Genomic DNA, 16,455 nt, shown 5'->3' with positions numbered 1-16,455 from the left:
GTTTGCTACGTTCCTCTCCAAAAGAGTAGAGATCTTTTGCTCTCTAGTGGAAGATCCAAGAGCCTTTGCAATCGACGCGTTTCTCCTGGATTGGTCGGGCCTAGACGCCTACGCCTTTCCCCCATTCAAGATCCTGGGGGAAGTACTCAGGAAATTCGTGGCTTCAAAGGGCACGAAGTTGACCCTCATAGCCCCATTTGGGACAAGCCCAGGAATGGTTCACGGAGGTACTGGAGTGGATAGTGGACTTCCCCAGGTCTCTGCCAAGCAGAACAGATCTACTCAGAGAACCCCACTTCGAGAGGTTTCATCACAACCTCCCCGGTCTCGCTCTGACTGCCTTTCGACTATCGAAAGACTCGTCAGAGCGAGGGGATTTTCTCGCAAGGCTGCAGGCGCTATCGCTAGAGCCCGCAGATCTTCAACGAGAAGAGTATACCAATCGAAGTGGGAAGTCTTTAGGAGATGGTGTAAGAATAAGAAGCTGTCCTCCTCCAGTACCTCTATAGTTAACATTGCCGATTTCCTCCTTTTTCTTAGAAAGGAATCGCACCTTTCTGTGTCTACAATCAAAGGATACAGAAGTATGCTGTCTTCAGTATTCAGGAATCGAGGGCTAGAGATTGCAGAGAACAAGGATCTCCACGATTTGATTCGGTCCTTCGAGACTTCGAAATCAGGGTCTCCGAGAACACCTAGCTGGAATCTGGACGTGGTCCTGAAATTCCTTGCCTCGGACAAATTCGAACCTCTACATCTGGCTTCCTTCCGCGACGTCACTAGGAAATGTTTATTCCTGTTGACTCTCGCAACGGCCAAGAGGACGAGCAAATTGCACGCTCTGGACTCCAAAGCGGGGTTTAAAGGAGATGCGGCTATCTGTTCGTTCCAGACATTATTTCTGGCGAAAAATGAAAACCCATCAAAACCTTAGCCCAGGAGCTTTGAGGTAAAAGGCCTATCTAACCTCGTAGGTAGAGAGATAGAGAGGTCTCTCTGTCTGGTTAGAGCTCTTAAATTTTATTTAGAGAAGAAGAAGCAGATGGGAGGCTGTCAACAAGGTCTTTGGTGTGCTGTGAAGAACCCCAAAAGACTCATGTCTAAAAACGCCTTAGCCTTCTTTGTGAGAAGCGTGATTACTGATGCGCACAAGAACTGCCCGGATGAATCCTTCGGTCTTCTAAAGGTTAAGACTCATGAGGTAAGGGCAGTAGCAACATCGCTGGCGTTTCAAAAGAATATGTCTCTCAGGAATATCATTGAGACTACATATTGGAGATGCAATTCAGTGTTTGCGTCTCATTACCTGAAGGATGTGAAAGTGACCTATGAGAAATGCTTCTCTCTCGGTCCATTTGTATCAGCAGATACAGTTCTGGGACTTGGAGCAAAGACTGACCCTTAAAATATTTTATCTTAAATGTACATAAACCCTCTTGTCAGATATGTGCTTGGTTTCCTATTAGCAGCGTACTGATGTCGCACGGGCGGCTGGTGTCATTGCTGTAGGGGACCAGGGTATGTATGGCTAGTAGGGAGGGAGTAAATTTTTTTTTTTTTTTTTTTTTTTGTTTTTTTTTTTTTTTTTTTTTTTTTTTTTTTGTTATAAATGTATGTGTATTTATGTTTCGAGTTATTGGTTGTTTGTAGGGAGTTTGGGGATAACTCCTTGCAATCTTAGAACTAACATGGATGTTAGGATCAGGTGATCGGGATCGGTGTTGTGCTCCTTGAACAAGGTGTATTGTCATGTTAGTGGAATAGCACCCAATGACAAAGGCCTTTAGGCTCTGCCGAGTAAGTGGATAAGACCCCATTGGCAGACCCACAAGAACTCTTAGCCATAGATCAATATCTCGCTGAGGCTCTTGAGGCGAAGCAGACTCCTGGGCAGTAGCCACGAAGTCTTCCGCCTAATCAGGTAGGAACCAAGGTTTATTAATACCTACAACATCTGTTGTTTACCTGTCTATTTCAGTAGTTAGCTGTCTCTTACCCACCACCAATGGGTGCTAATCAGCTAAGTATATATCTGGCAGGGAAGTTGAATGTATAAAAATGATATTGTCATGATACAATAAATTTTTATACATACTTACCTGACAGATATATACGATTAATGGCCCACCCAGCCTCCCCGCAGGAGACAGGTGGAAGAGAAGAAATCTGATTAGAAAACGGGAATGGTTCCTAGTCCTGCCACCCAGGGCAGGGCGGTAGATCACCTGACCTACCGGTAGCGTGTGCCGCGAAATTTGAATTTCTGTCGGGGACGACGGAGTCTATAGCTAAGTATATATCCTTCAGGTAAGTATGTATAAAACTTTATTGTATCATGACAATATCATTTTTATATACTGTACACTACTATCAATGTCAATGTGAAGGACCAATTTCTAATTTAACCGCACCATGGAATACAACAATGTGTACAAAATGTAGTCTAATCCCCTAAAAACAAAATTAAAATGAAACATTTATTCTTCACATTCTTGACAACTCTGCCCTGTTCTACTTCTCTTTGCATAGTTCTCAAGTAGTATTGTTCATAACAATGAATCATCATAAAATTTTTAACTCTGCCTTTTTCTAATGGTCTCTGCGTGGCTCCATGTAAAATTTGTTCACTGTAATAATAAATCATAACCAAAAAATTTTATTCTTCTCCTGTCCTTTATCTTCAAGTTTTGTTTGGATGCTTAACTATTTTCAATTACTTAATTAAAATAAAAATGTTTACCTGTGTTTGCTGAGGATGTGGAAGTCTGATCCGATGAACCGAAGAAACTGTGGCAAGAAGAATGTAGACATATTGTCGTGTTTCATGAACGCTAAGTCCTTCAAGTACAGGAGTATCTGCAAATCTAAAAATTGGAAAGTATCACTTTCCTGCCAAGAATTCTTTTTTTTTACTATTAAACATGAATACAGGAAATTAATAAAAACTAAACAAAAATATATTTTGAAGATATTCAAACTCTCATTCTATCTGTAATGAAAGAAATTCCCCCTTAATCTAGAAAAACATTCCTATAAGAATAGTGAATATTTTATAGTTTCCAGTGTTTCAAAAGAACAGTCAGTCATCTGAAACTTTGTTTTCATAAATTAAGTTGTCCATAAGTCCCCAATGAACAAACTTGAAATAATGTTCACAACTACTTTATGTGCGCATTAATGTAGTAACTTTATGATGTTGCAGAAACTACAAATCCAGTTATTCATTATATAGTAACATAAATCAAAACCTGAAAACAACTTAGATTCATATATTGCAGCTAACACATTCATGAAGCCCATGTACGTACTGAGTTCATAAAGCATCAGGATTTGGTTTAATAAGATTACTGATTTTTTATACCACAATAGGAGTTACTTCCCTACCTGAACTGTACATGATTGAGGGTGAAATCATAGTCAAGACTTTCCTCCCAAAGCTCAACAATATCGTGGCACACCCTCCTGAAAATTAAAAATACATTGGTATTTTAAAGGATTAGAACTCAATGGATTTCAAGCAATTAGTAGCTTACTACTAATCATTAATATAAACAATAAGGAATGCATTGAAACATGCAAATTGCAACAACCTCTTAATGAATTTCCTCCTCGTGGGAAAAGTACCACTAATGCCGAGCCCAGCATGACACTCCAGATGGTGCTGGAGGTTCTTTTGCAGTAAAGTTACCTCCATAGGCCCTAGCTGCATTTCTCTTTGATTTTTATTACTCATCCAATACCTCTTGTCTCTTCACACCTGGGTGTCCATCTGCTTTAACTTTATCCTTTTAAAAAAGTAAATCTTTCCATTCAGCTCCACAAGTTCAGAAAAAGACTCAGTGATCTGGTTAAATCATTCTATAATAATAATAATAAATAAACAAAACAATTAAAAACTACAAACTTAATTCTTCCTCTCTCACCAAAATAAGTATCGATTACGAGTGGCAGGACATGTTGACTTGTATGCATATCCCCCTCCATATTCTGGAACCTTGATGTCTTGTAGGGTACTCTGAGCAGCGCCTGTAATAATATACGTAAATTAATTAGTGACTTGACCTGGTCGAGGGAGCAAAGAGTGCCTAACACTACTAAATATCTGAGACAATGGACTTATCTTCTCTTCAAAGGTAGGTAGTCCTGTTGCTCTGCAAACTACCTTGTTTATGCTTGATTTACATCTGTGTCTTTTGTATGTTTTTACATCCATTCCTAAAGGACTGGTGGAAAATGCTGCGGCCATTTTGTGCATAAATTGGTATTAATCAAAACAGAAACACTGCAGTAGCCTACGTAGTAACCATTAGGTAGTCTTACCACAAATTCATTTGTATATTTCATCATAACTACCAAATAGGGTAAACAATCGACTGGACTGGCCAACTCACTGACTACCACCCCATTTGTGGCCACCCTCCGAAAAAGTACTTTAACACGTCCTGACACCGGAGATGGTCATCAGTCATGAGTTGTTGGTGGTGATAGCAGGAGCTCAAGACCTATACTCTCCTTTCGAAGTAAGTATTTTCTCCAAAGTTAGAAATTAACGCCATATTTTAAGATTAAAACAGAGGGTAATGAAAAGTGTGGCCAACGCAGTGCGCACTACCCTCATGTCGCTTTCGAAATTTTTACTTACGACTAAAAATGTTTCGAAGATTGACGCCATCTCGATGTTTGCGGAGTCACTTGTGTCAACAAACTTCCCATTTCCTGTGTTAAATCCGCACACCACTTGTACCCATAGACGCTGGGGCACTTTCATCACAACAATCGTAAACAAGACTTCCAACCACTACTTATCCAAGGGAACTATGGCATTCTTTGCACTCTTCAATTGTTTATCAGTGTTGTCAATTGGTATGTGTTTACCCTCCAAACTGGGTATAATACTTACACAAAACCGGGGAAATTAGTGAAATTAGCATATCTATTTGTAGTATATATATACATATTACAGCAATTTTATCATTACTGCATTACTATGACAACTAGAATTCATGGAAACAGTTTGTAAATGCATCGGCAAATGTGTGAAGCTCCACTAGATTGGCAACGATGAGTCATTTTTCGTCACGGCATCTGCTCATAAGTACATCAGAAATGTTTGTAATTTTTCGGGGTTAATTTGGCTGCAAAAAAGGGATAATAGACATGAATTAAATAGACATTTTGAAGTAACAAAGTAAAGTTAAACTAAATAATGAGAAAAGTAAACAATTAAGGGAATAAAGCTTTGCACCTCATAAAGTGTCATCGTCTGCTGCTTGTAACTGTGTTTGTGGAGTGAGTGCTTAGGACCCAGGAACAGCAACGTGGTTTAAGTGCAATTTGGAGTGGATTAAGATCAATAATGTGTATAATTACAATCAAATAAGCACTGTGGAGTTTCAGTTGTGATGGCAGTAAGGATAAAACCACCGATTACGAGGTAAAAATGAATTCAGTTCAAACTATGACCCCGGGAATAACAAGTTTCATACTTTCACTAATATAGGCACAATGTTGTTTTATTGCGCCGATCACAACTGCAATCTTGACTAAGATCAATAAACATGTTATTGTCATGATACAATAAAGTTTGTTCATACTTACCTGGCAGATATATATATAGCTGTATTCTCCGACGTCCGACAGAATTTCAAAACTCCCGGCACACGCAGTGGGCGGCCAGGTGGTTAGTACCCATTCCCGCCGCTGGGAGGCGGATATCAGGATCCATTCCCATTTTCTATTCAGATTTTTCATACCACTGTCCCCTGAGGGGAGGTGGGTGGGTACTTAATTATATATACCTGCCAGGTAAGTATGAACAAACTTTATTGTATCATGACAATAACATTTTGTTCATGAAACTTACCTGTCAGATATATATATATATAGCTGAATCCCACCATTGGAGGTGGGAAGGGACAGAATAGAAGGATTTTAGGAAACAAATTACATGCAGATGATTGACATCTTGGTTCCTTACCTGTTAGCATAGCTGACTTCGTGATTACTGTCACTCAAGTCTGCTTCTGCTTTACTAGTCTCTCCAGCTAGGTAGTGACCTATATAGCTGGTGAGTTCTTGATGATCTGTCAACGGGAGCGTGACCACAATGTGACTAGACCATATTGACCATACTGTGAGGGCAACGAAGCTAAAAACCACCACCTGACCTAACATATCGAAGTTAGTCCCATAACTTCTAGGCTAAAGAAAGGGAAAGCACCTCAAGCGACCAACCCTTCAACCATAAACCAACACCATAAAATCAAAAGCACACCTATCCCTTTTCTATAGGATAGGATTCGTGCTGCTTCCTGCCCCCAGTAACATTTCTGCGGATATGTATGGGTCCTAGCGACTCGCAGTTCTCATATGCCATCTTCACATCCCGCAGGTACTGTGAAGCGAACACAGAGTTGCTTTGCCAAAAAGTAGCACTAATGATATCGCTAAGTGCCATATTCTTTTGAAATGCCACTGAGGTTGCGACAGCTCTCACCTCATGGGCTTTTATTTTCAAAAGTTTCAGATCACCATCCGGGCAGGGCGCATGGGCCTCCCTTGTGGTGCTTCGTAAAAAGAATGCCAGTGCATTCTTCGACATAGGAAAGTCGGGTCTTAACAGAGCACCATAGATTTTCAGAAGGACCCCGACAGTCTTTAGTCTTTTGCAAATAAAATTTGAGAGCCCTGACAGGGCACAGGACTCTCTCTGGCTCTTGACCGATGAACTCTGCTAACCCCTTGATTTCAAAGGTTTTCGGCCAGGGGTTAGATGGGTTTTCATTCTTAGCTAAGAAATTAGGATTCAGGGAGCACACTGCACTGTGTCCTCTGAAACCCACATCTTTACTCATTGCTTGAATTTCACTAACCCTTTTTGCCATGGCAAGAGCAGTTAGGAAAATAGCCTTCCTTGTAGTGTCTTTCAACGAGGCAGCATGTAGAGGTTCAAACGGAGCTGACATCAAGAACCTTAGAACTACGTCAAGGTTCCATGATGGGACCTTCGGTTGCGGTACTTTAGTTGTTTCAAACGATCTCAAAAGATCGTGAAGGTCTTTATCATTTGTCAGGTCTAACCCTCTGTGACGGAAGACAGCTGACAGCATACTTTTATATCCTTTTATTGTGGGCACTGCAAGTCTGTCCACATTTCTCAAATGCAGGAGAAACTCAGCGATTTGGTTCACAGAGGTCGTGGAGGAGGAAATACCTTTCTTCCTACACCACCTCCTGAAGACAGCCCACTTCGATTGATAAACCGCTCGAGAGGAAGCTCTCCTCGCATTGGCAATAGCCTCTGCCACTGGTCTTGAAAAACCTCTCGCTCTGGCCAACTTCTTGATAGTCTGAACGCAGTCAGACTCAGAGTGGAGAGGTTTCCGTGGTACCTCTCGAAGTGGGGCTGTTTGAGAAGATCTACTCTCTCTGGCAGGGTTCTTGGAAAGTCTACCAGAAGAGACATGACCTCCGTGAACCAATCGCTTGAGGGCCAAAAGGGGGCGATCAGAGTCATCCTCGCTCCTGGCGACGCCGCAAACTTCCTTATTACCTCTCCTAAGAGTTTGAACGGGGGAAAGGCGTAAACGTCCATCCCCGTCCAGTCCCATAGGATGGCATCTATCGCTATTGCTTCCGGGTCGAGAACTGGAGAGCAATAAATCGGAAGCCTCTTCGTTTTTGAGGTTGCGAAGAGGTCGACTAACGGTCGTCCCCACAACTTCCATAGTTCTTGGCAAACCTCTAGATGTAGGGTCCATTCTGTGGGAAGCATCTGATGTTGACGGCTTAAAAGATCCGCTCGAACATTTTGTATTCCTGAAATGAACCTTGTTAGGATCACTATGCTTCGAGCTTTCGCCCATAGAAGGATGTCTCTCGCTACCATGAACAGTGATCAAGAGTGTGTCCCCCCCTGCTTTTTGATGTAAGCGAGAGCCGTAGTGTTGTCCGAGTTGATCTGGACAACTCGGCCCACCAATCGTTCTTCGAAGAATTGAAGAGCCAACCGAATGGCCTTCAACTCTTTTAAGTTTATGTGCCAGGACCTCTGTTCCCCTCTCCAGAGGCCTGACACTTCCTCCTCGCCTAGTGTTGCTCCCCAGCCCACCATGGAGGCGTCTGAGAACAACACTAAGTCAGGGCTCAAAAGGTTGAGGGACAGTCCTTCCGAAAGTTTGATTGGATCTTGCCACCACTTCAGTTGATCCTTGACCGCTTGTGAGATCACCAAAGTCGAGTCTAGATTCTGTTTGTCCTTCCAGTTTTCTGCCAGAAAAAACTGGAGTGGCCTGAGGTGCAACCTCCCTAGGGAAACAAACTTCTCCAGCGAAGAAATGGTTCCCAGCAGACTCATACATTCCTTCGCCGAGCATGTTTCTTTCCCTAAGAAAGCTGACACTTTTTCTAAGCATTTCTGCTGACGTTCCTTTGATGGAAAAGCTTGAAAAGCCGCTGAATCCATCTGAATCCCCAGATATACGATGGACTGCGTGGGGATCAGATGGGACTTCTCGTAATTGACTATTAGGCCCAGGGCCTTCGTCAGCTGCAATGTCGTCTGAAGGTCCTCCAGGCACCTTGACTCCGAAGACGACCTGATTAGCCAGTCGTCCAGGTAGAGCGAGACTCTTATCTTCGATAGGTGAAGCCATTTTGCTACATTCCTCATGAGGAAAGTGAAAACCATCGGTGCCGTACTCAGACCAAAGCAAAGAGCCCTGAACTGGAAGACCTGCCCTTTTAAGACGAACCTCAGGAATTTCCTTGATTGAGGATGAATCGGGACGTGGAAATAAGCGTCTTGGAGGTCCAATGACACCATCCAATCCCCTGGTCTCAAGGCCCCTAACACAGACTGAGATGTTTCCATCCTGAATTTTTCCTTCCTCACAAAAAGGTTCAGTCTGCTGACGTCTAGGACAGGTCTCCATCCCCCAGACTGCTTCGGAACCAGGAATAACCTGTTGTAGAAGCCAGGGGAATCCAACATCAGAACTTCTTCTACGGCTTTCTTTTCTAACATTGGTCTAGAAGGTCGAGCAAAACCTGTTGCTTCTCTGACTGGTATGCGGGCGACAGGTCTATCGGCTTCATGCTCAAAGGAGCGCAGAGAGGAAAGGGATCTTGTATCCTCTCTCGATCAATTCTAGGGACAGGGTGTCTGACCCTTATCATCCTCCATGCCTGAGCAAACAAGGTGAGTCTCGCACCTACAGGTGCCTGAAGGGCAGAAATGTCAATTTTTTCCTCTCTTAATTGAAGAGGTCTTGCCTCTAAAGGACCCCCTTCCTCTCGAAAAACCTCTAGAGGAAGGTGCTCCACGAAAGGGCTTAAATTTCCTCTTGGGGGCTTGTGCGGTTGAAGTAGAAGCCTGGGGAGTAGGGCGTCTGGAAGACTGGGTCAAGAGGTCCCGCGTTGCTTTCTCCTGCAAATTAACCGACAGATCCTTAATCATGGACTGCGGAAATAGAAGTGTAGAGAAGGGGGCGAACAATAATTCTGCCTTCTGCGCGGGAGAAAACCGCTTCGCCGCAAAACTGCAATAGAGAGCTCTCTTATTTTAGCAGTCCGTAGCAAAATGAGATGCTAATTCATCAGAGCCATCCCTTACTGCTCTATCAATGCAAGCCAGCACACTTGAAAGCTCTTCCAAAGAAATAGAGTCTTGACTCCTAGATTGTAAATCCAAGGCCCCCAAGCACCAATCCAAGAAGTTAAACACTTCCAGCGGTCTTCTTTAAATATTCCCTTGAAGATTGATGATCTGTTTTCTGACATCGTCCAAGAAACCTTCGCTGATGATAAATAAGACCTCCTCGGAGCGTCCACTAAATTTGCGAAATCGCCTTGAGAAGAAGACGGCGCTTTCAATCCTGCCTCTTCTCCCGTTTCGTAACAGATCCCCGCTCTCCTGCTCAGTCTAGATGGGGGAAGAGCAAAAGAAGTCTTCCCTTTAGCCTTCCTTGAATCCATCCAATCCTGAATTCTCTTAAACGCTCTCTTCGCAGAGAGCCGAAGTGGCCATTTTAACGAAGCCAGGGCGCCTTCCTGGCCTTCGAATGAGGCTAATTGTGAAGGGGGAGAGCAAGGAATGGGCGCTTGAAAATTATCTGGGAACAAGTTCTTAAGAAGGTTCGTTAACGTCTTATAGTCTGAAGCCGCTGACGCTGTTGGCTCGTCGTCATCCGTAGGGCACAAATCACTAGAAGAATCTCTCTCTCAATTATCAGTGTCCTTTAAAGATCACGATGATAATAATCCTTGAGGTCCTGTTCGCAAGAGGGTGCCTCTTGTTGAAGAAGAGTTCGAAGTAACCAATCGTTGTTTCCTTGTTATCTTCGACACTTTAATATCTTGTGAAATATCTTGACGCTTCGGACTCAAACATTCTTCCAAGGCGTCCTGCCAAGCGTTCCTGCCGAGGGCGTCCCGATGTGTAAGACGCCGCCGAGGCGTCCATGGAGAAAGCGTCCTGTGGCGAGCGTCCTGATGTGTAAGACGCTGCGCGTCCTGAGAAGCATCAGCTCGAGCGTCCTGGCGAGCGTCCCGATGTATAAGACGCCGCGCGTCCTGAGAAGCGTCTGCTCGAGCGTCCTGGCAAGCGCTTCGCTGCTTAAGATGCCGAGCGTCATAAGAAGCGTCTTCCCGAACGTCCTGAAGAGAACTTCGATGCACAGAACGTTGAACACTACCTGACGCTCCTTTAAAAGCATCTTGATTATCGTCATGCAAAGCGGAACGCACAACCGAACCGTGTAACTTATGTCATGGATCTCTGAGCGTTCTCGGCCTTTTGACAAAGACGCCGGCCGCCTGTGCGGCAACTCACGTCTCTGTCAAATTCGTCTTTCCTAGACGCCCTTTCATGAGGAACGCATTCACGTTCTCGAATGAGTCGGCTACTAGGAGAAGACTCAAAGGCCGAAAAACGAGGAGAAGGAGCCGGGGACTGCCTAGTCCTCTTAACAGGCAGCCACCAATCCTTCCTCCGATGACTAGGTTCTGCCTCTTTCTTCTCAAAATAGGAAGCTAACTGCTTTTGCATTTCTAAAAGCATTTCCCTTGATGGAGAAAATTCTCGATCAGGAGAAGGACTCATCCCTGTGAGGGAAGATGGGCGAGGGGATGCCCTTTCCTTCAACTCAGGAACAAATTTAGAGCGACTTGGACGCTCGAACGAGTCCTCCCCTGATGAAGTCTTGTTCCTTTTCTGCGGTGGAAAAGCTTCAAAATATTCAGGTGAAGAATCCAAACACTGATCAGAAGGGCGTGAAGCGTCCTCTTCTCTGAAACCTCTCTTAAGAGGGCGACAAGGACGACGGCCGCCTGTGCATCACCTTGCGCCCCTGCCGCTCTCCCCATGAGAGGTCCTCCGAGAGTCCCAACCTCGGCGAGGAGAGGAAGCCTCTGAGGATGAGAAGCACTCTTTAAGGATCCGTGCCCCGTGCACCGAAAACCCTGGCAGCCTTGAAGATCGTCCTCAAGATTCTGCCGAAGGGACGTCAGACCGGTTATTAGATCCCGTAACCCTCCTTCGGCTTTCGGCTTGCCCTCTCCCTAAGGCCTGGAGGCATTATGGGACCGATCTGATGCCCCCTCCACAACACTAGATGCACTAACACTCATTGCACTTAGACACATTTGATTGTAAAGCAATCACTTTCGATTCCAGGGCGCGAATCGACTCCATAATCGTAGATAATACATTTCCTTCCGTAGAAACTTCCTGATTGTTCGGTGGCAATACAACAGGATTAGGTTGAATTACATCTACAGGAGGATTTAATGGAGATACAATCCTACCCTGACTTCTAATCACAGAAGCACTTCTAGAGGAAGACCTCCTGATTCTATCACGCTCAAGCTTTCTCACGTAAGAATCATATGCCTTCCACTCAACCTCAGTCAATTGCTCACACTCGATGCATCTATCATTCAACATACATACGACTTCGACATTTCGAGCACACCGAATGAGGGTCTACCGAAGCTTTCAGTAACCTCACCTTACATTCCTGCACCTCACACACCCTGAAGATAGCAGAGCTAGATCCAGACATCGTTATGAAAGAAAAGTCAAAGCCAAAATCCAAATCAAATCCACTATCACGTATGCCAAGCCAACAAGCCAAATCAAAACCAAAAGTCAATCAGAATACTCAAGTTAGCACAAGAAGTTTCAAAATCCTAGGCGGAGGTCTGTAAACAGTTGTTTACCGACTGGCGACAGAGAAAAATCTGAATAGAAAATGGGAATGGTTCCTGATATCCGCCTCCCAGCGGCGGGAATGGGTACTAACCACCTGGCCGCCCACTGCGTGTGCCGGGAGTTTTGAAATTCTGTCGGACGTCGGAGAATACAGCTATATATATATCTGAAAGGTAAGTTTCATGAACAAACCGCAATTTGGGTCACAGAGGTACTGGAAGAGGAAATGTTCTTCCTCTTGCACCATCGTCTGAAGACATCCCACTTTGACTGGTATACACGCAAGGTGGAAGGTCTCCTCGCTCTTGCGATTGCTTTAGCAGCTGTTGCTGAAAAGCCTTTCGCTCTGACCAGACTTTGGACAGTCTGAAGCCAGTCAGACTGAGAGCGAGGAGATTTTTGTGGTACCTGTCGAAGTGGGGTTGTCTGAGTAGATCGCTCCTTAGCGGGAGCGATCTTGGAAGGTCCACTAACCATTCCAGTACCTCTGTGAACCATTCTTGGGCCGGCCAAAAGGGAGCGATTAAGATCATTCTCGTTGAAACGGACTCTACGAATTTCTTGATGGTTAGCCCTAGGATCTTGAAGGGGGGAAACGCGTAGACGTCGAGTCCGCTCCAGTCTAGAAGAGGAGCATCTATTGCTAATGCCTCTGGATCCGATATCGGAGAGCAGTAAGGATCCAGTCTCTTGTTCTTCGACGTGGCAAAGAGGTCTATGTGTGGCCTGCCCCATAACTTCCAAAGGCTCTGGCATACATCCAAATGAAGGGTCCACTCTGTGGGAAGGACCTGATCTTTCCTGCTGAGGAGATCTGCTCTTACATTCCTTTCTCCCTGCACGAACCTGGTGAGAAGCTTGATTCCCCTTTCTTCTGCCCACAGAAGAAGGTCTCTTGCTGTCTCGTACAGGGAGAAGGAATGCGTCCCCCCCTGTTTCCTGATATATGCCAGAGCTGTAGTGTTGTCCGCGTTGACCTGCACTACCGATCTTCTGACTTTGGGCTCGAAAGCTTTCAGAGCCAACCACACAGCCATCAACTCCTTTCTGTTGATGTGCCAGGCTACCTGGTCCCCCACCCAGGTACCTGACACTTCGCTGGTTCCCAGAGTCGGCCCCCACCCCATGTCCGACGCGTCAGAGAACAACACCAGGTTGGGGGTCTGGGATTGAAGAGACAGTCCCTTCGCAAAGAGGTTGGGATCTGTCCACCATAAGAGATGTTTCTTGACGTCCTGGGATAACGACAGGGAGAACGTCAAATCCTGAGAACGACGACTCCAATTCCGATGAAGAAAGAATTGGAGCGGTCTCAGGTGCAACCTTCCTAGGGAAACGAATTGCTCCAGCGAGGAGAGCGTCCCCAGCAGACTCATCCACTCCCTCACTGTGCATACTTCTTTCCCTAAGAAGGTTGTTACTCTCTCGGGCTATCCTTTCCTGAGAGGGAAAAGCCCGAAAACTCAGAGAGTTCATCAGTATCCCGAGATACACACACTCTTGTTCGGGAATTAGTGACGACTTCTTGAAATTGACGAGAAGTCCCAACACCTTCGTCAATTCTAGTGTTACTTGTAAGTCCTTCAAACAATGATCTTCTGAATTGGCCCTTATCAGCCAATCATCGAGGTACATGGATATCCTCACCCCTTTCAAATGAAGCCATTGAGCTACATTTCTCAAGATCCCCGTGAACACTTGAGGGGCCGTCGAGAGGCCGAAACAGAGAGCCCTGAACTGAAAAATTTTCCCCCCATCACAAATCTGAGAAACTTCCTCGAGGAAGGATGGATCGGTACGTGGAAATAAGCGTCCTGTAAATCCAAGGAAACCATCCAGTCCCCTGGACGAAGTGCTGCCAGCACTGATGAAGTGTTTCCATCGTGAACTACTTCTTTCCTACGAAGAAGTTCAGGGCGCTTACGTCCAACACCGGTCTCCATCCCCCTGACGACTTCGGAACTAGGAAAAGGCGGTTGTAGAAGCCCGATGAACGATGGTCTGTCACTAGTTCGATAGCCCCCTTCTCCAGCATCTGATCTACTGCTAGATGGAGAGCTTGATTCATGATGGGGTCTCTGTACCTGGCCGTCAGCTCCCTTGGGGTGGTCGTCAAGGGAGGTCTTGCGACGAAAGGGATGAGGTAACCTCTCCTCAAAATTGAAAGGGTCCAAGGATCCGCCCCTTTCTGGGCCCAGACTTCTGCAAATTCTAAGAGTCTGGCGCCCACCGTTGTTTGAAGGACTTGCAAGTTATTTGGGGGCTTTAACTGACTTGGCGAAAATCTTACCCCTTCTTGAAGGTCTACGACCTCTAAACGTAGAGGTTCTTGAGGAAGAAGCCCCTCGAAAGGGTTCTCGAACACTTGACTTTTCCTTCTTAGCCTTGGTAGGGAAGGAAGGGCGAGGTTTTCTTGCCAACTGTGCCAAAAGGTCCTGGGTGGCTTTAGCCGAAAGCGATCTCGAAATGTCCTGCACTAGATGTTTAGGGAACAACTGACCGGACAGAGGAGCAAACAGCAAAGAAGACCTCTGGGCGTGGGAGACAGACCTCGTTAAGAAGGAACAATAAACGGACCTCTTCTTCCCGATCCCGGTCCCATACAGGGAGGCGATTTCACTCGCTCCGTCTCTTACCGACTTGTCCATATAAGACAAAACACACATGAGATCTTCTGGAGAAAAGGACTCTGGCACTTCAATTTTCTTGGCTAGGACTCCCAACGACCAATCAAGGAAGTTAAATACCTCCAGCACCCTGAACATGCCTTTCAGCATGTGATCTACTTCATTCATTGCCCAAGTCGTCTTTGCAGAGTTAAGGGCAGCTCTCCTCGAAGAATCTACCAGCGCCGAAAAATCCGAATCAGCCGAAGACGGTAGACCCAATCCTAAGGACTCTCCTGTTTCGTACCAGAAACCAGCGCGTCCTGATAACTTCGAAGGAGGATAAGCGAACATCGTTTTCCCCGCTTCTTCTTTGGAAGCCATCCAGGAACCAAAAGTCCTCAGTGCCTTCTTCATTGAAAGAGTTGGCTTCATCCTCACACAAGAAGAACTCTTCGCTGTCTTCGCCGTTGAAAAAAGTGAGTGAGGAGAAGGAGGAGCCGTAGGAGTAAGGGAATCCCCAAAAACTTGCAAAAGTAGCTCTGTAAGCTTCTTGTAAGAAGACACAGCAGCAGAAGTGTTCGGTTCCTCATCCGAACCTTCTAGGACGTCTTGTCGAGGCGAGCACGGAAGATCCTTAGGTGACGAAGGGATCCTAGTAGGAGCTGAGCGAGAGGTTGGAGAGCGCCTTCTCGTAGAAGAGTTCACATCCACTGGAGAACGATGAGAAGATCTGGGTTGTCTACAATGAGACTCCCTCTTCGAGATAGACGGAATCTCAGCAGAAGGAGAGGTAGGGCTCCTACCCCGAGAATCCTTGGATACATCCACAGGGCGCTTACGAGGCGGCGAGCGCCTACCAGACTCTGTGCGCCTATCCTGAGGCGAGCGGCTGCCAGGAGAAGAGCGCCTATCGGGAGCAGAGCGCTTGCGCGACTCTCTATTCTTGTCCAGTTGAGTACGATCAACGGAAGTTCGACTGGAAGGCGAAATGCGCCTACTAGGAGAAGGCTGCTTGCGAGACTCTTGACCTCTAACAAGAGGATAACATTCAGGAGAAGGGCGCTTCAAAGCTAACGAGCGCCTACCTGGAGAAGGGCGCTTGCGAGGCTCCTGGTGCATACCAAGAGACGAACGGTCAGGAGTAGTGTGTCTAGAAGAGGGAGAGCGCCTACACAGAGAAGGGCGCTTGAAAGACTCTTGTTGTCTGCCCCGAGGAGAATAATCAGGAGTAGGACGCCTTAAAAGAGACGAGCGCCTACTAGGAGATCGACGTGCAGTAGGCTCTTGGCGCCTACCTTGCGGGGAGCGGCTAACAGCAGGACGCCTATCAGGCGCACGGCTCCTACCAGACTCTTGACGCCTGTAAGGAGAGAAGTCACGATCCGACACTCGAGGAGAGCGACATCTGGAAGAAGAACGCCTACTTGTAGAAGGGCGCCTTCTAGGTTCTTGAGGCTGCTGAGGAGAAGTCCCACGCGAGGGAGTCGAAGAAATAGCGTGATGTGAAGGCGCAGTGCACTTACCGGAAGCGGGAATCCAATCTGGAGAAAAAACTTCTTTCTCCATAGAGCGTCCGACCGAAGTTTGGCGCCTTGAAGTCGAAAGAGAGCCAGGAGAGCGAGGGCGCTCATGTGA

At 45.9% G+C, this 16,455-nt stretch overlaps 1 protein-coding gene across 1 annotated transcript in view; it reads right to left on the bottom strand.

Annotated features, from left to right (window-relative positions):
- The window catches only part of LOC135214170 (nuclear pore complex protein Nup160-like), a 60,758-nt gene extending 45,752 nt beyond the window's left edge, over positions 1 to 15,006 (bottom strand). The window contains exons 1-4 of the mRNA XM_064248240.1: positions 14,848 to 15,006; positions 3,924 to 4,039; positions 3,385 to 3,462; positions 2,741 to 2,864 (exon numbers count right to left, since the gene is read on the bottom strand). Of these exons, the coding sequence (XP_064104310.1) occupies positions 2,741 to 2,864; positions 3,385 to 3,462; positions 3,924 to 4,039; positions 14,848 to 15,006 (477 nt within the window). The remainder of the gene's footprint in view (positions 1 to 2,740; positions 2,865 to 3,384; positions 3,463 to 3,923; positions 4,040 to 14,847) is intronic.
- Between the last annotated feature and the right edge of the window lie 1,449 nt (positions 15,007 to 16,455).

The sequence above is a fragment of the Macrobrachium nipponense genome, chromosome 45, assembly GCF_015104395.2.
Source record: "Macrobrachium nipponense isolate FS-2020 chromosome 45, ASM1510439v2, whole genome shotgun sequence".
NCBI classification, from domain to species: Eukaryota; Metazoa; Arthropoda; class Malacostraca; order Decapoda; family Palaemonidae; genus Macrobrachium; species Macrobrachium nipponense.
The sequence above is the reverse complement of the archived record's forward strand: the minus strand, read 5'-3'. Positions and strand labels throughout refer to the sequence as shown.